Genomic DNA, 26,399 nt, shown 5'->3' on the forward strand with positions numbered 1-26,399 from the left:
TAACTTACTAAGGCCCCGTCCAGACGACAACGCCGTTTTGCGAAAACGCACATGTATTGCATCGTTTTGGCCGACCGTCCATACGGATTCTGAAAACGCACTTCTTTGAAAACGGGTCTCAAGGTGGAGGAATCCGAAAACGCAGCCCTCCCGTTTTCATGTGGACGGCGAATCCGCATAATTTCCAAAACGATGACGCCATCGCCCCACCCCGCAACGTCCCATAACAACAACAACAATGGCGGCCTACATGCTCGTGTTTGTGCTGCAGAAGATATTGAGCCTTTCTTGCAACTTACATTCCTTGTAGTTGAGTGTGAGTCGTAGCAGCAGTTCGACCTCATTACCGGTCCACACAAACGATGCTGGTTTCCTTGCACTAGCCATTTTCATCTTCTTCTTGCTGTGTTCGGTTTCTCCGTCTACTGTCTGTTTACAGCGCGCAAGCTTGATGCGCATGCTCCGTGTCTTCTTCTCCGTTTTTGGTGAATGTCAAGCGCCACCTATTGGCCTGGAATATGAACTACATTGTTTTCGTTTGTTTTCAGTGAAGATGTGTGGACGCAAATATTCTTAAAACGATGACGAGGAAGACGGAGAAAAAAAGATCGTTTTCACCCGTGTGGACGGCCCCTAAGACTTACTTTAACTTACATTCTTGAAACACTTATGTCCATGCATTACTTGTTGTGTGAACTGAAATACAAAGGCATAGCAATAGATTTTTGTTTTTTTGCTACACTATAGAAGGTATAGGTCTGTTGTGTTTCATATGACAAAGCCTACAATTAAGAATATTTATTCTGATCTCATAATATATCAAACTTTGATCCTTTGCCTGCTCATCCCTGAGTCCAAGGACATTCGTTTATTTAAAGAGATCTTGGCTATTGAATTGTTCTATCTACAGTGTTTCCTCTAGGATTTTTTTCAGCAGCGGGGGCAGGCTCTCCGGGGAGCCGTGGCAGCGTAAACAAATGACAATGGAAATACACTGTGCCGGTTTATTATCATTTGCCCTTTGCCCTATCATCACAAAACTTGGCGGGTAGGTTCACAACTGTACTGGGAATCTGCCTATCAAAGCATGTTGAGCTCAACCTATAGAGGGCGCTATAAATGCTACACATGCGTATCTCAAAGACCGTCGGACGGAATTTCACCAAATTGGGTATGCATGCTCTAGGGGCGAGTATTAAGTAATATCTTGAGTGCCATGTTGATAGGTGAAAGTGGGCGTGGCCTATTCGTCCTTAACCATCATTGTTTGCGTTTTATTAATTTATGGCGAGCTGGAAGGACCCAAAGACACGAAACTTGGTACGTTGAGTATAAATATTGTCCAAATGCTGCTCCAAAAATGTGATCCCAATCCGTCAGATGGGGGCGCTATAACATAGGGTGTGAACTTCGAAAGGCTTTCCCAGCAAAGCCATAAGTGCTATTGACTTGAAGTTTTTCATACACGTCCTCCTGATTGTCCTCTACAAAAAAGCCTCTTGCACCACAAAAGCCGCTATTACAGATTTTTTGCTAATTTGCATAACGTTAAAAACAGTAAAAAGAATAGAACTTTTGAAAGATTGACTCCATCAACACCAAATTTGGTATACGGCTGTGGGGGATGAAAAGACAGATTTCTATTATAAATGAGCCAGATTGGTGAAAAAACATGGCCGCCACGGACCAATGTATCTTCGCAATGGGTGGGGCATAGAAATCATTGGCCATAACTCCCACATCCTTTGTCTTATCATCACAAAACTTAGTGGGTATGTTCCCAACGTAACTGGGAATCTGCCCACCAAAGCATGTTGAGCTCAACCTATAGGGGGCGCTATAAATGCCATTAGCATGTAGCTGATGTTGGGCCTTGCATTACACAAGGCCCAGTTAAGGTGTGTTTAGCAACAATAAAAGGGGGATGTAGGTTAAATTTGGCTATCAATAATAATTAATGATTATTTGGGATAATTATTAATTATGATAAATAATATGATCAATTTGCATTAGATCAACTCGGGGCACCACCCTTAAAGAAGGGAAAAGATAGCAATTTTACTAAATCAGTCTCATAAAAATGTACTGAACTGTTTATAACACTGGTTGATGATTAACTTAATAACTACAACCAAATTTACCATAACAGCTAGTAATGGTTGAAGGATTTTGGAGTTCTTGACAGTGTAGAGGTTGGCAACATTCACTCTTGTACAATATTAAATAGACAGCAAGAAGGTTCAAGGTCTTTTATTTAACACAAAGATAGAAACACACAATCTAAGTAACATGTACTATATACAAGTGTGTGTGTGTTTGTGTTTGTGTGTGTGAGTGTATGTGTGTGTGCCTGGCAGAACAAAGAAACAATGGCGGTCAATGATATCACATGTGGGTGTGATATGCTCTAGCCTCAAGGAATGTGTGTGCCTGTGAGTATATGTGTGTGTGTGACGTGGTGCCAGGTTATAAAAGATGGTTAGTTGCATGCAGAGACCCTGAGTCTGTGTGAAGCATAATTCGACTAATGTCGAATTAGCCGTCTAGGAAAGCAAACTACCAATAACTTGACTTGAGGTCACAGTAACACCAAAACATTGAACAAACACATACATTGAACACATTACATCAACCAGAGTTTAAAGTCCTGTGCTTAGCCGTGCTATGATTTCCTATCTAAGCCCAGTTCAACGTTACCAGTCTTTGAAGAGAAGGTGCCGGTGGTTGCAGGAGAAAATTGGGGCTCCAGTGTTGAACAAGCTGTTCTTGCTGTGCAAGGTTTGATGAAAGTCGACAGAGGAGGAAACTGGTCGCTCCTTTTCCTTTGTAAGGATAGCAACTCGGTGCTAACCTGCTTGGTGTTCCTCAGCTCCTCAGATTGGCAGGACCTCGTGTCGCTGCAGTGAGGAGAAGTTCCTTTAGGCCTGCTGCCAATGCGGCCTGCTGCCAATGCAGCTTGCAGCTCTCCACAGCTTGTTGGGCCCAGAAGAAGGGATCTTGAAGGCAGGCAGCCCCGTGGGGGACGGTGGAGAGGAGCCCTTGAAGATCCGAAGTTGAAGGAGTAGAGGGAGTTGAGTGAGAGAGGAAGAAAAATGTATGCTCTTGAGTTTTGACTACCTGATCAGCAGGGGGTCTGGTCACCTTGACCAATAGTAGCTCAAACATGAATTCTGCACCTAGGTGTGAAGAATGGGGAATTCTGGGACACTGAGTTCAGTTCAGAGTCCATTTTGAAATCCACAATGAATGACTTCATCTGTGGGACCCAACACTGAAAACCCAATTTGGAGAAATCTGGGGCTTATCATGGGTATGTGTTGCACAGATCTTGGAGGAACATGGCGGCCGATGTCATCGCCTGCAGGGGATGAAGGTCAAGGTGGCCGGTTTGGGGTGAAAGAGGTTAGAACCCGCAGATTGCCGCTTGCGGCTATATTTATTATTTGTTGTCTGCCGCTTGAGCTCAAATTCCCGTGAGCTGGAATGAGCCAGAAACTTGAAACTTGGCCCAATTATTGAAAATGATGTGCATCAACTTTTATTGAAATATGAGCCCAGTCAGCCAGATGGTGGCGCTGTAACTAAGGCTTGAAAATGCGTTTTTGGGAAGGCAACGCCCCTCACACCATAAGTCTGATTGACTTGAAATTTGACACACAAGTTCAACTGAATGTGCTCTACAAAAAAGCCAATTGGAGCATAAAGCTCCGCCTACCTAGATGTTTTGCTAATTAGCATAATGTGAAAAACAGTAAAATGAATAGAACTTTGGAAAGATTGACTCTATCATCACCAAATTTGGTATACGGCTTTGGGAGACAAAAAGACACATTTCTATTATAAATGAGCCAGATTGGTCAAAAAACATGACCGCCACGGACCAATGTATTTTTGCAATGGGCCAGGCTTATAAATGATTTTCATAACTCCCACACCTTTTGTCCTATCATCACAAAACTTGGTGGGTAGGTTCGCAACAGGACTGGTAATCTGCCTACCAAAGCATGTTGAGCTCAACCAATAGGGGGCGCTATAAATGCCATTAGGATGTAGCTGAAAACCCAATTTGGAGAAATCTGGGGCTTATCATGGCTATGTGTTGCAGAGATCTTTGAGGAACACGGCGGCTGATGTCATCGACTGCGGGGGATGAGGGTCAGGGTGGCCGGTTTAGGGCGAAAGAGGTTAGAACCCGCAGATTGCCACTTGCGGCTATATTTATTTTATTGTTTATTTATTTAACAGAAATATTTACATGTATATTATGCAAAAAAAAGGTTCATCAACACTCACCATTATCAGTGTGGTAGAGCCATGAGTGGAACCGGCTATTTTTTTCAACCCATGTAGGATCCCAGCCTGATAGCCTGTGCTTCCCTTTAGGTACTCTCATCTCTCTCTCCTGCACCATCACTTTGCTCTCCTGTTCCTTCACTCGGCTCTCCCCCTGCTGTACTCTGCTCTCCTTCAGTTTGTTCCACTGCGCCTCCCTGTCTAATGTTACTTGTCTTATACGATTACATAAAACATTAATGTTAGATAATTTACACTCACATCACATCTGATTACAAGTGTGAACACAATTTTTTACCTAACCATCATCATTTGAGTCAGCTCATCTGAAAATGCAGTCAGCAGTTACATCATGGCGTTTATATATTCGCTTAATGCTATCAATTAGTTTACTCACGTTAGCAACACTGAGTTGAGTTGGCACCGGTCCCAATTAATTAAGCTACCGATATGTTACGTAACCATAGCTGTCTATTATCTATTATAAGTATAAATAAATCTATTATAAGTTTTCTTAAGCTGATAAGTCTACCTTTTCTCCAGTGAGTCGTTGCCCTATTTTCAAGGTGACACTCCTCTGACTCTCCGACCTGGTGCCTGGGTGCTTGACGTGATGTCACTTCCAAGGCCGCGCTCTAGCGAGTAATTAACGTCAATGGCACCAGTACGTTCTTGGGGGGGGTCTACGCCAAGATAGTTATCTAGTTTACCTCAGCACTCACGACACCCGACCCAGTGCAGGACTCTGCTGTGAAGGTGGATGATGCGGCGGTGGTGTATTTGCAACCATTAAAACGAAAAAAAAAGAAGAAATTTGAAGGAGTGACGGCTAGGATTTAGGAGTGGCGGGAGAGGAAACACTGATCTATCTATATCTAGCTATCTAGCATTTTTTTTATTACTAAAAAGTAGTGTAATAAATAATGTATTACTTTACGCAGACATTAGTATTGTAACATAATACATTTCTTTAAAATTAGGGTAACTAGTAATGTGTAATACATTACATTTTGAAAGTATTTTGCCCGACACTGTTTATGACTAATGATTAATTAAGCTTAAGGTCACCCCCAAAGATCCAGCTCTGAAATTGACCATCAGTAAGACAGATAGACACCCTTTCAGACATTCGTCTGTGCAAACTGAGATTTTCCTTTTCCCCCTCAGCTGTGCAGACGGCCACCCCCCACCCGCTCACCCAGTTGTAAAAAACATTTCGAGTCTAGCCTGTTAAGGTTGTCATGGTGACCTGTGGAGCTTGACACAGGTGTATAGAAGAAGAACCAGGCAGGGCCGTGCTTGTTTCTGTGTGTTTGTTGGAAGTTGCCCATCACTAGCCTCTTTCCCACTGCCATTTGCATGCGGGATCCTGCGCCAATTCTCCGCACCCTCCTCTGTGGGAAAGTTTCAGATGCGGAGAGGGGGGAAATTTCACTCCGGCGCTGAGCCGCCTCTGGAGGTAGTATCAGGGCTACATTATTGGTGAGCCGTCCCAGTGTGAATGGATAATCCGGAGGCGCGGAGTGGGGGCGTGTCAGTCATGCAGTCTGATAACTGCACAGGTCCTTCACTCAACTAAATACAGAGAAATGTCCCACAAAGCAACGTTACAGGACCAGCTGTACGTGGAGAAGCGTCTGTCCTCCCGCCTGTCTTACTGACTCTTCCTCACATTTCTGCTCAAAAAACAGCGTTTGTCACCGGCAAAAAACTTTAACTCATGTGATGTGATGAAAATAAATCACCGCGACCGTCAGCCCTCCGGACCGAGACTTAAGGGAACTTTCACCCAGAAAACAGCCTCCGTCCCCGTGAGTGACAGAGTCAAACAGCGTCCTGTTTACTGATGGTGATTATGTATAATTATGTAATTTAGCGCGAAAAACTTAACTCCGTCACTTCCAGGATGTTTGGTGGGTCAGGATCTCAATCACTACACATTATAACAGCATCTATATGATTATAAACTGTCCGCGGGTTTGGATTAACAGGAGGAACACCTGGGGAAACCCAGATGTCATCAAAATGACGTGTACCGTCACGCCTCTTTAGGAGCGGTAATGCCGGCTTTCTGTGTGAATTATACACGTGAAGGCGGAGATGCTTCGTTCTGTGTGAATCACCATCGGCGGAGAATTGGTGAACCACCGCTCCGGAGATGATGCGGAGACGCTGTGTAAAAAGGGCTACTGCCTGTTTGCTTGGTGTTTGTGTTTACCTGTTTACGCTTTTTCTCTTTGATTGCTGAGCTTTGGAATCAAAACCGTTTGTGTTGTTTTTGAGTCTAATTGAATGCGCTTCATACATTTCATCTTCACACTGCTCTGTAGTCGGCACACCAGTGCTTAATGTAGAACAAGAGCACAGCTATCGGGTTTTGTTAGAGGAGTTGGAGCTGAATCTTGAAAACTCACCCCGATCTCTTGCCTTTACTCTTGCAGGCTGGATGCATCACACAGTGGAGCAGCTGGGGGATAAAGGCACTAAGGACAGCTATGCCATCCAGTGTCTGCAGAAGTCTTTAGAAGCAGACCCAAACTCTGGCCAGTCCTGGTACTTTCTCGGCAGGTAAGAAGTGTGTGTGTGTGTGTGTGTGTGTGTGTGCGTGTGCGTGTGCGCGTGCGTGCGTGCGTGTGCGCGCACGCAGCCTCTTCCCTGTGCTCTGACTGGTTACATTTTGTGAGTCCTGATTAGAATGTTTGTTTAACTGAGAAGCCATCTGTCAGTTATCTGTGAAAAAACATTTGCATTTGCTTTTTGTTGGCTGAATAAAGTTCATAGTTAGTAACGCTCCATAGATCCAACTGAGGCATGTGCCTCACATCAAATTCTCTTGTTCCTGTGCTCTTCAGTTGGGATTCTACTGGGGGCAAATAAGCAGGCAGAATGCTCATAGGTGTTGGAGTCGATAAGTTTATAACCCCCCAAGCCTCTTGCCATGCATCACTTGACTATAAAATGTAGTCCATAGGTGAGTTGCAGATACAGTGCGAGTCCCTAAAAACAGTTGCTGATGGGGAAAAATATACATTTTTAAAGACACCCATGCCACATAGAGGGTAGATGGTCTCGACTGCTGTACTCAGCCACAGCATATTTAAATTAATTACTTTTATCAGCTTTAGTCCAGTATCACATTGCTGTCCTGAGAAATACTGTTTGAGGTATATGAAATGGTGTAGCGGGCCTGCAACAGCTATTATTTTCCTAATCTGTGAGAGCCCTCCAAGCTTACTTGACATTATTTTTATGACATCATATGTTCGACTTTGAATATTCTGCAAAGACTTTTCAAATGATTACATGTTGCAAATTATCTTTAAGGTGTCTTGGATGTGTCCTGACAAATTTTAGTCCAGTCCAATGAAAAAATAAGCAATTGTTGAAGGGCAAACCCAAAGAAAAAAGAAACAACTCAATTGGCTATGACAGCCACACTCGGGAACGTTTTTTTGGGGGGGGTATTACACAAGAACAAATGCTGTCCCACATTGCCAGAAGTTTGTACAAAAACTTTTGAAATTGTTAAATGATATATAGAATGTGTACTGAGCTAATTAATAAAGATTCATATTTTGGTCACAAAACAGGATGATATCATCCAGTATGCAAAAAATCATGCTTTAACTTATACATTTCCTGAACCCGATTAAAAACAGGCTCGGTGGGTTTTTAACAAATACCCCTTTTCCACTGGTCAAAAATCCCACCTAAACCTGCTAATATCAGAATGTGTAAAAACTGCATTTACACCTGGGTCAATTGACCCTGTAGTAGACGCAGGTTTCTATCACCTGGCTCAGCTTAGCTTTGATCCAAAACGGAAGACCCCGGTGAACATGCTAAATTTTCCTGCGCGTAGTGATGACGCATTAGTGTGGTGGTTATCTGGTGGTGACGTATATAAGGAAGGAATTTGGGATGCAGTCTATTGAGGACATTTTACTGGACACAGTGTTGGAGGTGGAGCCCTGTTCATTCCTATGAATGATGCTCAGTGGTGTTTTGAAGCCAAAAAAGCTTGACTTCTCTGCTATGAAATACCTGGTTCACCGACCGAACCGAATAACTTCCAGTTTAGGTGTCTGGCTAACTTGAAGGGGGATCAAATGATTAAATTGTGCAGCTCTTTTAGACTTTCCAGATGTTGAATGACTTAAAATTACGACAGTGAAACAAGTCATTTTGCAGAGGTTGTCATGCTCAAAAGAATGTATCCACCATTTTACAGACACTTCTTTAACAGTGGGTCTGTTTTTGTTTTCTCTTATGTTTCATGTCAAGAATCAGTGTAAACAGTTGTAACATGACATCAGTGATGTACGACGTAACATGTCAGATTAAAATTACTGATGGGATGACTTGTCCGCGGGAAGTGGGAATAGGCAATTTTTGGCGGGATGACCCAAAAAAAAACCAACCTTTGTAGACCTGCTAATTTTGATGGAAAATTGATAAAAGATAGAAAACCTTAAAGTCAACACAGTAACTATATGAACTAATACATTAAAACCACTAAATGTGATAATACAGTTGGTCAAAATTGAACAAAGGGTACCTTAACAACATTATATGATTTGCTTCTACTGTATGAATGTATGTATGCAATGACTATTACATACATTACACTTAAGCATTGATCACTTTCAAGGATTTTAAAACAATCATTAATAAATTGTTTTTTCAGCTCTGGAGTTATATTTACAAAGATTTTTGACACTCAGTTCATTATGCAGGAACTGAAAACTAGTGGAGGTCTCAACTAAAACCAGTAAAACATATGCAGTAGAGGCTTAGAAGCCATGACATGAACTGGAAAGCCAAGAATAACTGTATTCTAAGTTATAATCCATGTAAAAGGACTCAGATTTAAGCAAATGCAAGGCCATTGGCCTGATAAGTGACTGAAATTGTTAGCAAAAGTAGAAATTAATTTTATTGCAACAAAAGTTAACTTGCTCTACTTGAACTTCTTTGTATTTGTTCGTATGAGCAGATGTTTAAGATCCCTGTGTTTCTCATATCTCATGCCTTTTTTTCTAACTTTTTCTCCTCCAGGTGCTACTCCAGTATTGGGAAGGTGCAGGATGCCTTCATCTCTTACCGTCAGTCCATTGACAAGTCAGAGGCCAGTGCTGACACATGGTGCTCCATAGGGTAAGGGCAGGACTTGAAATATATTGATATACTGAGAGTGTTTGTGACCTTTACATCAGTGGTCTCAAACTGATCCAGTAAAGGGCCGCTGTGGCTGCAGGTTTTTTATTCCAACCAAGCAAGAACACACACCTGACTCGACTTTTTCAATCAACTGAATTGTCTTTACACAGTGGATTTGAATAAGTTGAGTCAGGTGTGTTCTTGCTTGGTTGGAATGAAAATTCTGCAGCCACAGCGGCCCTTTACTGGATCAGTTTGAGACCACTGCTTTACATAGTAAAGGTCACAAACACAGGGATGCTACCATCAGTTAAGTTTCTTTCAGTGGTTTGAGGTGGCTCTCTGAACACCTCATGGAGACATAGCAACTGCTGGGCAACAGAGGACATAGGGAGTGGGTGATAGATGGATGGATGTATGATAGATGTCCTCTGGGACTCGCTGAGAGATGGGATGGCACAGACAAATGAGTACCTCAAAGAGAATGATCTCCCCTCTTTGCCTCTGTCTTCAGAGTGCTCTACCAGCAGCAGAACCAGCCTATGGACGCACTGCAGGCCTACATCTGTGCTGTTCAACTGGACCACAGCCACGCAGCTGCCTGGATGGACCTGGGCACCCTCTATGAATCCTGCGGCCAGCCGCATGACGCTATCAAGTGCTACATCAATGCTACACGCAGCAAGGCCTGCCTTAACACTGCTGCACTTACACAACGTATCAAACTGCTGCAGGTATGGTTGGCATTTTGATTGTTTACACCCTTCAACCAACCCTGTTTGGTAGATGTTGTGAAGTATTTTGGTGTGTGTGCGTGCGTGTTTGTGTGTGTGCATATTGAAGTGTTTATTGCCAATGCAATCGACTTTTTAAAATCAGATTGTGTTTTGTCATTTTGATTTCTGACCACTGAGATATGAATAATGATTCATATTGTTGTGTTTAAACACATTTTTTTCTCACTTGTAATTGTAAAGCATACCTTCATGGCATTTGACATTTCTGTTCTGCATATGGTGAACTAAAACACCATGTACAAGTAAGCAGTAGTTTTTGTAGTGCCTTTCTTGTTAAACCCAGGTTGAGCACTAAAGTTTGTGTCTTACATAATTTCTCCTAGGCTCAGTTGTGTAACCTACAGCCAGGTAGTCTGCAGAATAAGAGTAAAATGCTTCCTAGTATTGAGGAGGCGTGGAGCCTACCCATTCCTGCTGAACTCACGTCCAGGCAGGGGGCCTTGAACACTGCACAGGCACAGCAGGTGAGATCCAGCTTGTACAAGAGGCTCCAGCCTTTTTGAAATTACTTGAACATTACATTTATGAGGATTATGAAAGCTGAGGCCTTGCTCTGATGCTTTCAGACGTTTTGTCCACTTCAGACAATACTGATGTTTCTCAAATTCTGGTTGAAAAATGGACCTCTGGACCAAGTACAAAAGGGGATGCAATCTGTTAGAATTAGGGCAAGGCCCATATTTCAATAATCTAATTACTAGCCTGTAGTTGACCTTCACAGTGCCTCTCTGTAACATGATGGGAGCTACAAGTATAAGGCAATTTTAGAAGAAAATCATTATGTCCCACAGCTCTTAACTTTAATGCAAATCTTGTGCAGTCAATGTAGTATACTTTGCAAATGGTGAGGCTGAAAATGCATGCTTTATAGAGAACAGTATATAACAAGTAGTATAAATGCATGTTATTTTTGTGTTATGTATTTGACACCATCTTTTCTTTTTTCTTAAAAAAAAGTTTTATAATTGGCATAAATAGTTGTTACTTGTCACATCCCTCTTTGAAACTACTCTTAGCTGTGCACATGTGATCTGAGGGCGGACCCTACCACCAATACATCAGTTTTATTTAATCCTCATGTTTTCCACATTCTGATGTGTTTTCTGTCATTTTGTCCATCATAATCTTTAACATTGACATCATCCTCTTTTGGCTACTAATAACATAATTTCCATCATACACACTTGCTTGATCTGCACCATTACCAAACATAGAGGAATGGGATTAACAGAAATTTGAATAGAATAAATTATTTTTTAGGTCATTTTGACTTGCTCCAGTGTATTGCTTGAGGTGTGATTGAGTAGATGTAACCAAATGTTTAACATGTACACATTATTGATGTTCCAACCCATTGCAGAGTTTTGAGAGAGTGTCAAAACCAGTGAAACTCTGAAGAGAGCAGAATATGCTGTCTGCATGCCCAAACAACCCTCTACTAATGCAACTAATGTTGCATTGTCCCATATCTTAATCACAGCACGAATACTCTGATTATGACCTTAATCAACCTCTGTCACTTAGATTAAGGTGATTACACAAACCATATATCGGAGTATTTTCATACAGGTACATGCAGTATGTAGCATCAAGTGCATCCTCTTTCACTGTGCAGAGAAGTTTGCCTTTATGTCTGTGTTTTGGCCCCTCGCTGAAACACTATTTTAGTCCTAATTTTGAACTGTAGTTAACATGAATAATAGAATTCTTTGCTATTATTGTTAGTGCATGACCTTACAAGCTGTGTCTCTGTGATGGCTTTCTAGGGCTGTAAGGGAGAGGGAGGCCAGTCTGCCAGCAATCACACAGACCCACAGGCCAGTCCTGCCAAGAAGAAACGCACTGCCAGCCCAGCCAAGGTACATCTAAAAACATTAACATGACTGTTTTGCAAGTGAGAAGCCATGGAAGTCATTGTTCTGTCTCACTTACAGGGTGCTGCAGACTCATGGGCAAACAGCCCCAGTCAACAGCAGATCCCAAGTTGGTACCTAACGCCACAGAAGCTACAGGTGTGAAATGTGAAATGTCTCAAGTGCATTTTTTTTGCATGTGTAATATTAATGGTCTTTTGAAAGACCCACGATACACAGAAACTTCCCTTGCTGAGTCGGATGTGTTTTTAAGTCTTGCATTGAACATGTACTTTATGCCTGAACCTAGATACATACTCACGTGTTACTAGGTTATGGCATATGTCAAGTAGCCGAAACATGCCGTGTCTGTGGCTTAAAGGGATATTCCAGTGTAAATTTAATCCATGTTCTCACACACCGAGACACCGAGTAGGACCCCCCCCCCTTGAGAGATAAAGTTTGCAGACTGCTAGCTTACGTAGTTTTAGCATCCTCAGAAATGACCGCACGACAACAATACATTGCAGTAACTGGGCCCAAGTATAAACCACCATCAAAAAGCCACAAATAATGCTCAGAACAGCGCCAAACTTCAGCAACATTAGAAACAGGGTCCCAGCACATATTTCGAGGCATCAGACATTTGATATCGTAGCCGGATTTGTCGGAAAAGATAAACAAAACTCACCACCCGAGAAGCCTTCCTTGTTGCGGGGAAGCCCTGTGAGTCGATTACAGAGTGCAGTACAGTCCCGCAGTAATGAGCATCACTGAGCTGCAAAACTCTACTGCACTCGGTTAAGCATGGATTAAACTTGACACCGGAATATCCCTTTAACAGGAGCTCATAGCTCCTAAACCTCCTCCAAAGTGCATCTAAATATATTTCCGAATTGCTGAGGAAAAAGAAAGGGTTATCAGGTAATTGCATGAGCTGATAATTGAGAAGCTGGATCACTTCAAGGTCTTCTTTGGGATGTCAGGAGCCCAGTTATATTGTGCAAGTTTGACACTTTGAATTGTGACATCTTGTTGGATCAGTGATTAAGGCACATATAATCTTTTTATCCCTCCGTGTGGTAATAGTCGTTGCTGGAGGCATCATGTTTTGGTGTTGCCCGTCTGTCCAATTCTTGTTAATGTGATATCTCAGAAATGTCTGAAGGGAATTTCTTTAAATTTGACACAAACATCCACACAAATGTCTCGCAGGATAAAATGATGAATGGAAGTTGCTATCAAAAAGGTCAAAGGACAACTTCACTGTGGCATCATAATGTTCTTCTAAAACACGTTTATGGACATTATTCAATGCCATAACTAAGGAACAATAGGGGAGATGGTGACCATATTTTACATTATCAGATACTGACTTGGTGACACTAATCTTCCATCTCACCAGGAAGTACACTCATTACCTTTCTATACATTTCTTTAAAAGCCGTCACTCCATATATCATGAGTCAGGACAGACATGGATATAAACTAAAACTTGACTTGTGTGCTGAGGCATTTTATAACTGAGGAGAAAATGAGGGAGAGAGATGCAACAAAGGTGTCTAGCTGCAGTTAAATCAAAGATGTAGCCGTTCATGGTCGGTGTTTTAAGTTGATTGTGAGCTACTGAATTAATACATTAATACCTACAATATATTTTAATTCATTCAAACACTGTTGTGAAATTATAGCACCTAGATCACTTGCGGACCAACCGAGCAAACCTCAAGCCCCCCCAGGTGCAGATGCTGGAGCAGCTGGAGAACCAGTTCTCTCTCATGCAGCAGCATCAGCAGCAGGTACAAACTGTTTTTTTATACATGTAGCTCAAGGACTCAAAAAACATAGTTTTGTTTATTAAACCCATGTGATTTGAAAAAAATGACAATGATTTTATCTTGTAACCTTGGTACACACATGCAGCACAGGCAGTTATTAAAGCTTGGTCAGCTTTACTGTTTGCTTTTAATCTTTTCTGCTTCTCTTCTCTGTGTCAGATGAGGCAGCAGGCGGCAGCGGGTAGCCAGCCACAGCCCAGCCTTCCCAACGGTCCTTTGGCTGAGTCCCCTAACCACCATGCAGGCCTCTCCCACACCTCCCCCCTCAATCACACAGCCATACGGCCTCCGTGTGTCACCCAGCCCACAGCCAATGGATCCTGTTCTTCGAGTCCTTCAGCAGGGCTGTTGGGACATCTTGACAAAAATCACGCACTGGGACTGGGAGGCGGTGGCGCGAGCAATGGAAACGTGCCTTACCTGCAGCAGAACACTCTACCTCACAACTGCACAGCCGCCAGTCACCCCAGCACCAGCAGCACTACCAGTAGTCCCAGTCATGCAGACGAGACCTGGAGGAGCCAACAACGCAACACTACCACTCAGGTATCCCTTGGGTAATTTTAATGTTTCATGGTTCGTGCTGTCAGTCACATGGCTTCATATCTGCCTCTCTGTGCCTTTACAGGCTCTGAATGTCCTGGCATTCTATTTATGTTAACATAGCACAAGTTTAGTTTAAGTCAATGACGTTTAAACACCGTTTGTGTAGAAGTGTAAAATTCTCCCATTTTTGTTCTAGGAAGTATAACTTGGTATGTATTTCTCAATATATATTTTTTGCTCTCTCTTTCTGTCCAGGGGCTTCAAAAAGGTCCAGGTTCACATTCGGCAGGTCCCAATGGAGAACCCCCTTTCTCTTCCTCCTCCTCCCCTCAGACCTCATTTTCTTCCTCTGGCATTCTGAATCAGGTTGGACATTCCTCTGGGCCCTGCACTGCCTCCTCCTCAGCCTCCTCCTTATCTCCCACCTCTCCCCAAACCACACCCAACCACTTGTCCTCACCTCCCCACTCCGCTACTACCTCAGTGGTCCACACCAAAGACACCACGCTTTCAGGGGGCAAAACTGCCACCTTGCCATCAGGACCGGAAACCGCCGTCAGGCATCCCACAGGGACAACCCTAAGTCCCAGCACCACCCCCGCGCAGGGATTGACTAATCACGTCCAGCAGCGGGTGACCGACAGCTCTGCTAGCCTGTCTCAGCCTGGTTCTCCTGCCCCCGGCATGCTCAGTTCAGACAATCCTCAGCTCTCAGCCTTGCTAAAGGGAAAAGCCAATGCTAGCAGTAATGATGATAACAATAACTACAGTAACCACGACGGGCCTTCCTCAGAGAAAATCAACAACGTCCACCCAGGTCTTCACGGTGCCGCCAAGCCAGTGTCAGAGCAGACAGTGGCATCCTCGCCACTTTCAGCCACCACTACATCCTCGCCACACTCTGCAGACCCTCACATCTCCAACAGCCTCTCCTGCCTTAACAGCCTGTCCAACACAGACAGCCAGGGGCCCACAGTCAATGGGAAGGGGCTGGAAGACTCACATAGCCCTCTGAAGGTAGAGCCTTCTGGAGGAGCTCAGAGATGCACTGTCCCTGCTGGTCTGGCACCCTGGTCCTCGGTTTCCATCTACCCAAGCTCCAGTGAAGTGCTCAAAGCATGCAGGTAAAAAAACGTAGTCAAGCTACAACCAATGGAACAAAATCTTTAGAGGGGGGTAGGAGTTCTGATTCTGTCAACTAAATCTAATCCACCTGTCCAAAAGCTCAGTCTGTTTTGTGCTGTAGGGTGTGTAAGTTCATTGAAAAGATGTAACACAATTCAGTGTTGTGTGGACGGAGCAAGGTTACATGGGGTAAAAAGTGCGCTGTAAATTGCTTGCAGATGCATAGTTTTGTTTTGTTCTACACATTCTGATGTGTTGTACTTTTCTGGGCATACGTCACTTTTACCTGAGCTGATAAACTGACTGTTATCTCTTATCTGCAGGAACCTCGGGAAGAACGGCCTGTCGACCAGCAGCATTCTCCTGGACAAGTGTCCTCCACCACGGCCCCCTCGCGCGCCCTCTCCTCCACTGCTAAAGGACAAACTCAATCCCCCAACACCCAGTATTTATGTGCGTGTAGCCACACCGTAGAAGTATTCATGATGTTTTTTTGTGTAATGTTTGTATTTAGTGCTTGCCTCTGCCAAGATACTGTTGCTCAACCACTTGTAGTCAGCTCCTCTTTAATGTGTACATTTAGTCAAGGTTCCCTGATCACTACCATGTCTCCTCTCTAACATACAGCTAGAAAACAAGAGGGACGCCTTCTACCCTCCCCTCCATCAATTCTGCACCAACCCTGCCAACCCGGTCACCGTCATCAGAGGACTGGCTGGAGCACTTAAGCTTGGTACGAGGCTGTTCCAGAGATGCAAGAAAAGTACTCCACTCTGAAGTGCACCAAAGACTGCATTTTTCAGTTTCAAGCATCTAAATGAGTTAATGTAGCTGTTTGATTTTGCCGGTGATACCGCTAACAGCTGTGACCATGGGCAGCTGAATGTTTCTGTTTTTTCCAGTCTCACGTGGCTCTGTGGGTGTGTCTTTGTAATCACAGAAAGAACTATGTGGATACATTTGACATATATGACAACAGCACCACCTGCAAGCGAAAACTGTTATTACATGTGTTTGCTGTAGAGACTAGTTGGCTTTGCCAAGAATTTGCAAACATCTGTTACAATGACTTGCTGCCTTATTTAGTCCCCCCAGGAATCTGCAGAGAAAAAGTTTAAATTCCGCTGAGAGCAATTTTGATTCTTCGGAGAGCAATTCTTGATTCCGCAGCTTGAACGTTAAAATTCCGTGAACATTAAAAAAAACATACTTTCTTTTAAAAACATACTTTTTTAATGTACTAATGAATTAAGTATTCTCTTATGAAATTAATTGCAATACCAGAACACCGCAAAACATTGTGGAACCTACTATTACTGGTTTTAAAATAATCAACATCAACATTTTCTTTGTCCCTGTTGGGCAGATTTATTTGCAACATAAAAAGTGCAAAACTTTTCACCAAACTATGGGTGAAGGTTTAGGAACTAACAGTGAAACCAGTTCCTCTGAAGTTCTGGTGTCACTGAGCTGGTGTCAGTGAACACAGAACCAGACTTAGCTGCTTGTCAGAACATTTCTCTACACATTGAGTCAGCCTTCCTGCGGTGGAGTGATTGACAGCATGTGATTAACACGAGCTCGACAGCAGTTCAAACTGTGACTGTACATTCAGAGCTGCGACACGTTTGCTTGACGATGATTCAGGTGTTCTTCACTCACCTGGTGAATGGAAACTTGAGTATGTCGCTTCACTGCACGTTGATAATGCAGTTATTTTCATTATCAACGTGTACTTCTACTGTGAGTCTAGAGCCCAGTCTATCTGACAGCGACATCTAGCGGCCGGGATGAAACCTACATGCAAAATGTGATATTCCGCGGAGGGTCTTTGAATCAGCGGACGGCCGAGAAATCTGTGGTAAATTCCGCGATCGCGGAATTACAGATTCCTGGGGGGACTACTTATTATGTAATGTGCTAATCTGACAGATTGTTTTGTTTATTTTCTTAACTTATAAAGCCACAATTCTAATAAGACAAAATTGAAAGAACCACACAGCCTACAACCACCCACCCTGCTCTCTCTCTAACCACACTGCAGAACTGCAGTGAGATGAAATTACCTCTCAGCTTGTTCTCCCTCAGCCAGAAGTTGACAATAACAAAATATTAGAAAATTGCTTCATTTATGGCTAAAAAAGGAAGTAATTGACATAAATCTTACGATTGTTTTTAGATTTTAGGTAATTTTTGAAAATAATTCTTAACTTGCTCTCTTGTTGCTTGGCTTTTGTTTTCTTTCCATTTTACATATACAGATCTGGGCCTGTTCTCCACTAAGACATTGGTGGAGGCCAATCCAGACCATCTGGTGGAGGTGCGAACCCAGTTAGCTCAGCCCACCGATGAGAACTGGGACCCCAGTGGCAGTAAGAAGATGTGGCGCTGCGAGAGCAGCCGCTCCCACACCACCATCATCAAATACGCTCAGTACCAGGCATCCTCCTTCCAGGAGTCTCTGCGGGTCAGTGGGACATGGTTACACACCATACACACAAGGGGGGTAACGGTTCTGAACCGAAAACCTTGGTTTTGGTCCGCCGTCCAGTTGCGGTTTGAGTCCGCCACGGCGCAGTACGGTAGACAGCTGGCGCCGCGAGGTCGAGGAGTTCCCACGATAACCACATAATCACTCGCGACCGCAGTTATAGGTCTGTGTTATAAAACAACAACAGGAACTGTTCCCGACCGAAGGATGAGTAGAAGAGCTCTTGTATTTTTTTAGATTTGTGTGCTGCTGTCAACACTGAGTGTTTTATTATGAAAAGTAACCGGAGGTCATATTGTTGTTTTGGTGATTGACCTCCTGTCTGCTCGGTGCTAAATTCAGCTGAAAAGTCACACAAGTGACCATCTGTCGGAAATACTACAGGCAGCTGTATCAGAGTGGAAGATTGACAGACCAAACGTCACCATTCCCATGACAACGAACAACGCCAAAACAAATGTAGACTGCTTTTTATTTTTGTTATACCTCAGACTGGTGTAAGAAGTTTTTCATTCTTATGTATTTAGACAATGTAGACTGGTCTTAAAACAAATGTTTATTTTTTGTATTCCTGGATAGTTAAGAGATTAATAGAAGTGTTTTTATATATATATATATATATATATATATATATATATATATATATATATATATATATATATATATATATATATATATATATATATATATATATATATATATATATATATATATATATATATATATATATTTTATTTATTGTGGATTGGTCTAAAGAGAAGTGTTATACTTGGTTAAGTTAATATAACTTTAGTAATGTTCATGTTTTTGATATTGCAATGCAACAATCCTTTAATAAAATGCAGACATTTTTTCTGGAAGTTTTCCAAAAGGTTTTTCAGGATGTTTTTAAAAACCGAGGTTTGAACCGAACCGTGAGTCAAAAACCGAAGTTCTAACCGAATTGTGGGTTTGGTGAACCGTTACACCCCTAATACATACACTTAATACTGTAGATCTGATACTGAAACTGAGTTGAAACAGTGCGTTTATAACAAACCCATAAACCTTTGAATAATGATATTATTAATAATGATATTATATCCCTGATCCAATGCACACTGCTACTTTCTACTACTTCATGGTTTTCCAATATGTTTATAATGACAAACGTCGTCAAGGCAAACTGGCCCACTGGCAATAGGAAAGGTGTCAATCAGTTATTTTTAGCTGGTTTACCCATGTTTTAAAAAAAGCCTGCATACACCTGTCAATTTTGGTGTAAATATGGTATATGTTACCAGCCATTTGTGTTATTGATGTAAGAATGTTGCAAATGTAGTGTGTGTTGCTTTCAGAGGTGAAAATGAAAGTGTACAGACATAATAACTGATGTCTTGCTATTTCTTCTCTTTTGTTGTAACAGGAGGAGAATGAGAAGAAGAAGGAGATGGAAGCAGAAGCAGGTTCTTCAGACAGGTGAGTTTTCTCTACCTTTCTGCCTCCTCAGATTAAATTGTCAGTATATTCATTTGTCCTCTGTTACTATCTACATTATACCCTTATGCTTTCTCAGTGCAATGCGGCGTAGGAAAGGGCCCTTCAAACACATAAAGTTTGGCACCAACATCGACCTGTCCGATGAAAAGAAGTGAGTGAACTGTTAAATACATATGACCGAATTTCACTCAAAATATCTGGCGGCATGAACTATCAAACATCTTCTCCTCACATCATGTTGATTGATGGGAAAAGGGAATAAAGCGCCTTTACTGTCATACTTTGCCCTTTACAGGTGGAAACAGCAGCTTCAGGAGTTGTCTAAACTGCCAGCTTTTGCCAGGGTGGTGTCAGCCGGTAACCTGCTCAGTCACGTAGGACACACCATCCTGGGCATGAACACTGTCCAGCTCTACATGAAGGTGCCAGGGAGCAGGACACCAGGTATACATACACAAAATCAATACCACTGTGGTTTGCATTGTCATTTTTCTTACTGCCGTAGTAACCATAAGCTTTTTCTTTGGTAGGTCACCAAGAAAACAACAATTTCTGTTCAGTAAACATCAACATTGGTCCTGGAGACTGTGAGTGGTTTGCTGTGCCTGAAACGTACTGGGGTGTCATCAACGACTTCTGTGAAAAGTGAGTCACGAGAATGATGAGTTTATAGTTTCTTTCCCAGTTTCAGTCCCCAGAGTTGACACTGACACATATGTTTTTGTTTGACCTCCTCTTACAGGAACAACATTAACTTCCTGATGGGATCCTGGTGGCCCAACCTGGAGGACCTGTACGAGACCAACGTGCCTGTTTATCGCTTCATCCAGCGTCCTGGGGACTTGGTGTGGCTTAACACAGGCACTATTCACTGGGTTCAGGCCATTGGCTGGTGCAACAATATTGCGTGGAATGTTGGACCCCTCACAGGTGAGTAACAGAAATGAATATGCAGTTCTGAATGTGTTTACGAATGATAATGGTCGTGATGCCTGCTGACATAGAGCACAGCCTGGGGCACACATTTGGATCCCTCCAGGCTTTAGTACAGCTGCATGAATGCAGAATAAAAGCAAAAGTTTTCACCACTGTACAGATAAAAAATAAAGACTGCCTCTCGTTCTTTAGCTCATCAGTACAAGCTGGCAGTGGAGCGTTACGAATGGAACAAACTGCAGAGTGTCAAATCCATTGTGCCCATGATCCACCTCTCCTGGAACATGGCCAGAAACATCAAAGTGTCTGACCACAAGCTCTTCGAGATGATCAAGTGAGACTGTTTCTCTTATTTTTTTTTTAAAACCGGTTTATGAAATGACTGATATTGGGTGTGTTTCCTAACCCGTGTGTTTCTGTGTGTCAGGTACTGTTTGTTACGGACTCTGAAGCAATGTCAGATGCAGCGGGAGCTACTGTTGGCTGCTGGGAAAGAGCTGGTGTGGCACGGGAGGACCCAAAATGAGCCAGCACATTACTGCAGCATCTGTGAGGTAAACACAGCATCGTAAACGACACCGAGATCATTTCTGCTGCACCTGTTTTGTGTTAACGACACTTTTCAACTTTACTGACGCTTGTTTACTTCTTGTGCCTAGGTGGAGGTTTTTGACCTGCTGTTTGTAACCAGTGAGAGCAACAGCAGAAAAACATATGTGGTGCACTGCCAGGACTGTGCTCGTAGAGGGAGCACTAACCTGGACAACTTTGTGGTGCTAGAGCAGTACAAGATAGAGGACCTCATGCAGGTTTATGACCAGTTCACACTCGTAAGTATTGGGTAAAAAATCACTAGTAGTGTTCAGCCCAATCCCAATGTCCTCCCTAAGGCCTCAAGCCCTGTCTTGGTGGATATCCACTGGTAAGTGTTTGAGTGAGAAAGGCTGCAAGGGTCTGAAATCGGAAAATGGGAATGGGCAGGAATTTGTGAGGTATCACTTTGCCTTCTGGGCTTGTTTTTAAGTTTGAAGAGTGCCATCCTTTTTTTTTTTCTTCATAAATCATGGTAACCTTGTTTAATGTGACAACACAATGAGAGAGCTAAGCCCTCAGGGACTTACTGAGAACGCATGTCAAAGTCTGAGTTTGGACATTGGGATTGGGCCATAATCTTCAGACTCTGCCAGAGCAGATCAATTTAATGGAACAGTTCACCCAAATTGTGAATTTGGTCATTATCTAACAGGCAACACCTTCACAGGCAAACAACTGAAGTAGCTGCGAACTTGTTTTTAAACAAATAGATAAGTGGCTTCCTACAGCTCATCCTCAATAATTCAATCCCTCCAGGAGTTTGGAGAGCGCACATAATTTAAAGAGATGTTATTTATATCCTTTTGTAAGACAGAGTCATCACTGTATCTGCTAAGCTACAAATGTAATGTTTTGTTGTTGTGTTGTTTTTTAAGGTTTAAAACAAGTCTGCAGCTACTTCAGTTGTTTTGGAGAATGATGCAATGCTGTTATGCTCCAGAAAGGTTTTATGGACAAATACTTGACCCAACTTTCCACTGCCATGGGGTTTAGACAGTGACTGAATTTTCACCTTTGGGTGAACTTTAAATGTAACAGAGACTCTTAATGGTGCTTCTCATGCTCTCAAAGTGTCTGCATGTGAGTTGTGTCTGCAGAGCTCAGTGTGTTTGCTCTTCCTGTATCTCTACAGGCAAGTCCCCTGCCTTCCTCCTCATGATGGTAACACTGCTGTTCTGAAGACAGTTGGAACCACAATGGACTTAATTGGAAACTCTCCGGAAACTTTTTTTTCTGATATTCAGGAAGTAAGCCGGCAGTCCTCAAACGGCACTCTGTAGCTATCCCATAAGGCAGCTGCGTGAAAGCTGTGTGTCTATGCAACCTGCCCAGAGTGGTGTGCCTCCCCCCAGTTGACTGGAGGGGGGTGGCAGCTCCTCCTGTCATCATGACCAGACTGTTCTAATGCTGGCCCAGCTGGACTAAACTAGAAAATACACATAAAAATGATGAATTCAAGTTTTGTACATATTCTGTTTTAACTGGCAACATGGTCACACAAAGACTACTGACTTGATGGTTTCCTTTTTCCATTTTTGTATTGTTTGTGAGTTGACACAAGAGCTTTGTTCCCTACTCCATGAGATGAGTAATTAGCATAGCTGGTCTTTTGTATGTTAGACACCTCCTTGGTCCGGAAAACAAGAGAAGAAACTGTTTCGTAATGTGAAAAGCTGAGTGACACATTCTTTGCAACACTTGCCCCAGTTTTTTAAAATCAGTTAAGTGTTCGATTTATTTTGCTGGAACTACGATGAGTCTGGTTACTCTGAGGTGAGGGAGAGGAAATCATTTGTAGACAAACAGCCAAGTCAAAGAGAAAAGGGGTTGCACATAGACAAAAGCGTGAACTTTAATTTGTGTTTTTTATTTTGATGTAAATTTACACTATTTATAAATGCATATTTATTGCTTGAAAATATTTGTTGACGGAATGCTGTAATTTTTTCTGGAGTACCTGCCATTAAATTTGAGGGAGCCTTGTGATTTTGAGCACGGTCCCTCATAAGTTTTCTATATAAATAAAACTGCTTAGTAAGCATTGTACAGAGACCTTACCTTGAAATGGGATTATTGTTTGAAGGATGTTTTATGGGTCAATAAACAAAACCTGTCTTTATTTATATCTGCAGCTCTGTTGTGTTTTCAGCATTATTGTAGTTTCTCAAAGTTTATTTTCATGGTCATTATACATCACATGGTTGTACAGAAAAATGTAGGCTGTGGTCTCATTATCTTAGACTGAAAAAAGCAATTATTTTATGCTTGAGTGATGAGTTCAGGAATGTCACAAAGAAAAGAAGTTGCGCTATAGTCTGGTGGTATGGCAGTGGATAATTGTATCTTTTGTGAGATGACAACAGGGTGAAGAGACTGACCTGGGATAGGTGTTCTAGTGTCTTTGTGTCTGTGAACAGCATCACGTCATTTAGAGATGCATGATGTGGTTTGAAAAAATTAATTAATTCATTATTTTAACAGATACTGCAATTGCCACATGATTTATGTGAAGTAATAATTTTTGCATCCCAAGTTTCATTTTTTATTACGTCCGGAGAACAAGATTTGTAGACCAGGGATTCTCTCCAGTACGGCAGTACTTAATTTTGATGCTGTTTTGTTGCACATTTTACTTGTAGCTTCTGTAACATGGATGTTGAACCTAGCAATATTGCAATTTTGATAATATTTCAGTAATTGTACAGCTGTAATCGTATAAATGGGAAAATTTAGATTACACTAAATCAACGTCTAAACAGTCACTTTATGCTTAATACAACAACAGGATAATGATTGAACAAGAAATTCAATAAGTGTGTGAATTCAATATGAAAATTAGCAAAGTAAATGTATGTAACAAGAAAAAGTGCCAACCTCATGAAAGTATGAAATAAGTAGCCTGTGTATACACTCCACATGAAATATTTTGCCAAAACAGTCATGCATAACATGCCTTCTATTGTGGCCAATTTTCTTCCTCCACCACTTCACACCTCAAAATTGCCAAAAGAAACAGTCAGTAGAAATTGCCATTTCTGATCCTCTTTTGAATCGTGGAATATACTTATGGAGGACCAAACCTCACACAAGTATAAATAAATAAATAAATGCATAAATAAATACATAAATAAATGCTGAAATAAATAAATAAATGCTTAAATAATTAAATAAATGTATAAATAAATAAATGAATGAATACATAAATGCTGAAATAAATGTATAAATAAATAAATAAATAAAAGTATAAATGCTTTTTATTTATTTCTACATTTCTGTTCACCTACATGTATTTATTTCTGTATTTCTGTTCACCTACATATATGTATTTCTGTATTTCTGTGTCCATATGTAAATGAGGAGGTAGGAGGTCCTAACCTCAGTCAAGAGCATGATTGGTCAAATCAGAGAGCCAGACAAAAGCAAACGATTCCTGATCTCAAGCCTCGCTCTCTGTAACGTTGTAATACAGCTCCAGTTAGCTTAATGGCCTCGACCAGTGTGACAGGTTAACTGGCGTTCATTTTAACTTGCGAGGGTCCCAGATGTGCTGGTGGGGTTTGAGAATCCTGTCTGGAGAGCCATGTCCGCTAACCAGGAAAAACATTCTGCTCATCGCTCCAAGTCATGTATACGTGTATTCGTTTTGACGTGGCGTGAACACTTCTATCCACATGGAGAAGCCGGGGCTGCGACTTGCAAACCACTGCTAGACGAGCGCTACAGAGCACAAATCGTCCAAAAATGCATGTTGTCGGTCTCATATCTTTGTCGTGAATCTCTGTACTCTCAAACAACTCATGTGTGGAACAGTATTAAGCATTTGTTCACGCCGAGCGGCTGGAGAGCGGCGTGGACACCGCTGTTAGCAGTTAGCTGCTAGTTAGCTTTTAGCTGCTCGCTGTAGCGCTAAGAGCGTAGCAGAGAGTGAGATACATGTCTGGGCTTTCCTATGAACCATTGTCGCTACTGGTGTTTGTACCACAGGTTGATCTGGACGTCTCACGATTTGCCACAGCTGATTGACCTCACGCTGAGCTCGGGCTGGATGTCAACGTACTCTGCAGACTGTTTGACCAGCAGGCTGTATGACAGTGTACAGTTTTCACACTGACTGTTTCAGCTTAATAACGATGTATGCGGCTCGGAACGATTGCTTTAAGTGACCATTTGAACAGTGCGGAATGAAAAATGCCCGATGGTAACCGGTGTCACAAGGTAACCTGAACACTGCGCTACAGCGAGCAGCTAACAGCTAACATAAGAGCTAAAAGGGGTCTCCACGCCGCTCTCGAGCCGCCCAGCGTGAACAAATGCCTCAGCCTGTTCCACACGAGTTATTTGAGAGTACAGACATTCACGACAAAGATATGAGACCGACAACATGCACTTTTGGACGATTTGTGCTCTGTAGCGCTCGTCTAGAATACACATATACATGACTTGAAGCGATGAGCAGAATGTTTTTCCTGGTTAGCGGACATGGCTGAGGACCCCTCTCTCTCCAGACGGGATTCTCAAACCACACCACCAGCACACCTGGGACCCTTGCAAGTTAAAATGAATGCCAGTCAGATTCATTACTAAACCAGAGCTACATGAACAAATGTCAACAACTGCAGCTAACAGTTAGCTGAGCGGGCTTGCTGGTAGCCAGCAACATTCCTGTACAGTGTACAGGAATCAGTGCCGCTAGTAAGGCAGAAGTAGTAGACCCTCATCGAGCACACTCCTGTAACCAATCATGCTCTTGACTGAGGTTAGGACCTCCTACCTCCTCATTTACATATGGACACAGAAATACAGAAATAAATATATGTAGGTGAACAGAAATACAGAAATAAATAAATGTAGGTGAACAGAAATACAGAAATAAATACATGTAGGTGAACAGAAATGTAGAAATAAATAAAAAGCATTTATTCTTTAATTTATACTTTTATTTATTTATACATTTATTTCAGCATTTATTTATTTATTCATTTATTTATGCATTTATTTATTTATACATTTATTTATGCATTTATTTATTTATTTATACTTATGTCAGGTTTGGTCCTCCATTTAAACTTTGTGTCAAAAGTCGCGCGAGCGAAAACACATCTGCGCGCGCGCAGATCTCTCTCTCGCGTAAACTATTCCGTGTCACGTGCGCAGATTTCAACTGCCGTGCGCACTAGTTTGATCTTCGCGCACATATTCAGTAACAGAGTGAAGCAGAGGCAGGTGCACGCGAGTAAAGAGCAACAACCACACGCACAACAAGGCTGTGCAGCTGCTTTGTGCGCGC

The 26,399-nt window shown here is 42.2% G+C and overlaps 1 protein-coding gene across 4 annotated transcripts in view; it reads left to right on the top strand.

The window, feature by feature from the left end:
- Positions 1 to 23,237, top strand: part of kdm6a (lysine (K)-specific demethylase 6A) — a 102,402-nt gene extending 79,165 nt beyond the window's left edge. For 2 of the 4 annotated variants that reach the window (XM_030428330.1, XM_030428332.1), the window contains 21 exons: positions 6,735 to 6,861; positions 9,352 to 9,450; positions 9,968 to 10,187; positions 10,574 to 10,714; positions 12,017 to 12,109; positions 12,185 to 12,262; positions 13,795 to 13,902; positions 14,101 to 14,487; positions 14,743 to 15,611; positions 15,936 to 16,065; positions 16,240 to 16,345; positions 17,874 to 18,079; positions 19,509 to 19,561; positions 19,659 to 19,733; positions 19,878 to 20,026; positions 20,113 to 20,227; positions 20,325 to 20,512; positions 20,711 to 20,852; positions 20,946 to 21,072; positions 21,178 to 21,348; positions 22,245 to 23,237. In XM_030428330.1, coding sequence (XP_030284190.1) covers positions 6,735 to 6,861; positions 9,352 to 9,450; positions 9,968 to 10,187; positions 10,574 to 10,714; positions 12,017 to 12,109; positions 12,185 to 12,262; positions 13,795 to 13,902; positions 14,101 to 14,487; positions 14,743 to 15,611; positions 15,936 to 16,065; positions 16,240 to 16,345; positions 17,874 to 18,079; positions 19,509 to 19,561; positions 19,659 to 19,733; positions 19,878 to 20,026; positions 20,113 to 20,227; positions 20,325 to 20,512; positions 20,711 to 20,852; positions 20,946 to 21,072; positions 21,178 to 21,348; positions 22,245 to 22,271 — 3,611 coding nt within the window. In that variant the 3' untranslated portion in view covers positions 22,272 to 23,237. Of the gene's footprint in view, positions 1 to 4,130; positions 4,185 to 6,734; positions 6,862 to 9,351; positions 9,451 to 9,967; positions 10,188 to 10,573; positions 10,715 to 12,016; positions 12,110 to 12,184; positions 12,263 to 13,794; positions 13,903 to 14,100; positions 14,488 to 14,742; positions 15,612 to 15,935; positions 16,066 to 16,239; positions 16,346 to 17,873; positions 18,080 to 19,508; positions 19,562 to 19,658; positions 19,734 to 19,877; positions 20,027 to 20,112; positions 20,228 to 20,324; positions 20,513 to 20,710; positions 20,853 to 20,945; positions 21,073 to 21,177; positions 21,349 to 22,244 lie in introns of those variants that run through there. The other 2 variants (XM_030428334.1, XM_030428331.1) reach the window with 2 other exon arrangements.
- The last annotated feature ends 3,162 nt before the right edge of the window (positions 23,238 to 26,399 follow it).

Source organism: Sparus aurata, chromosome 9 (genome assembly GCF_900880675.1).
Source record: "Sparus aurata chromosome 9, fSpaAur1.1, whole genome shotgun sequence".
Lineage (NCBI taxonomy): Eukaryota > Metazoa > Chordata > Actinopteri > Spariformes > Sparidae > Sparus > Sparus aurata.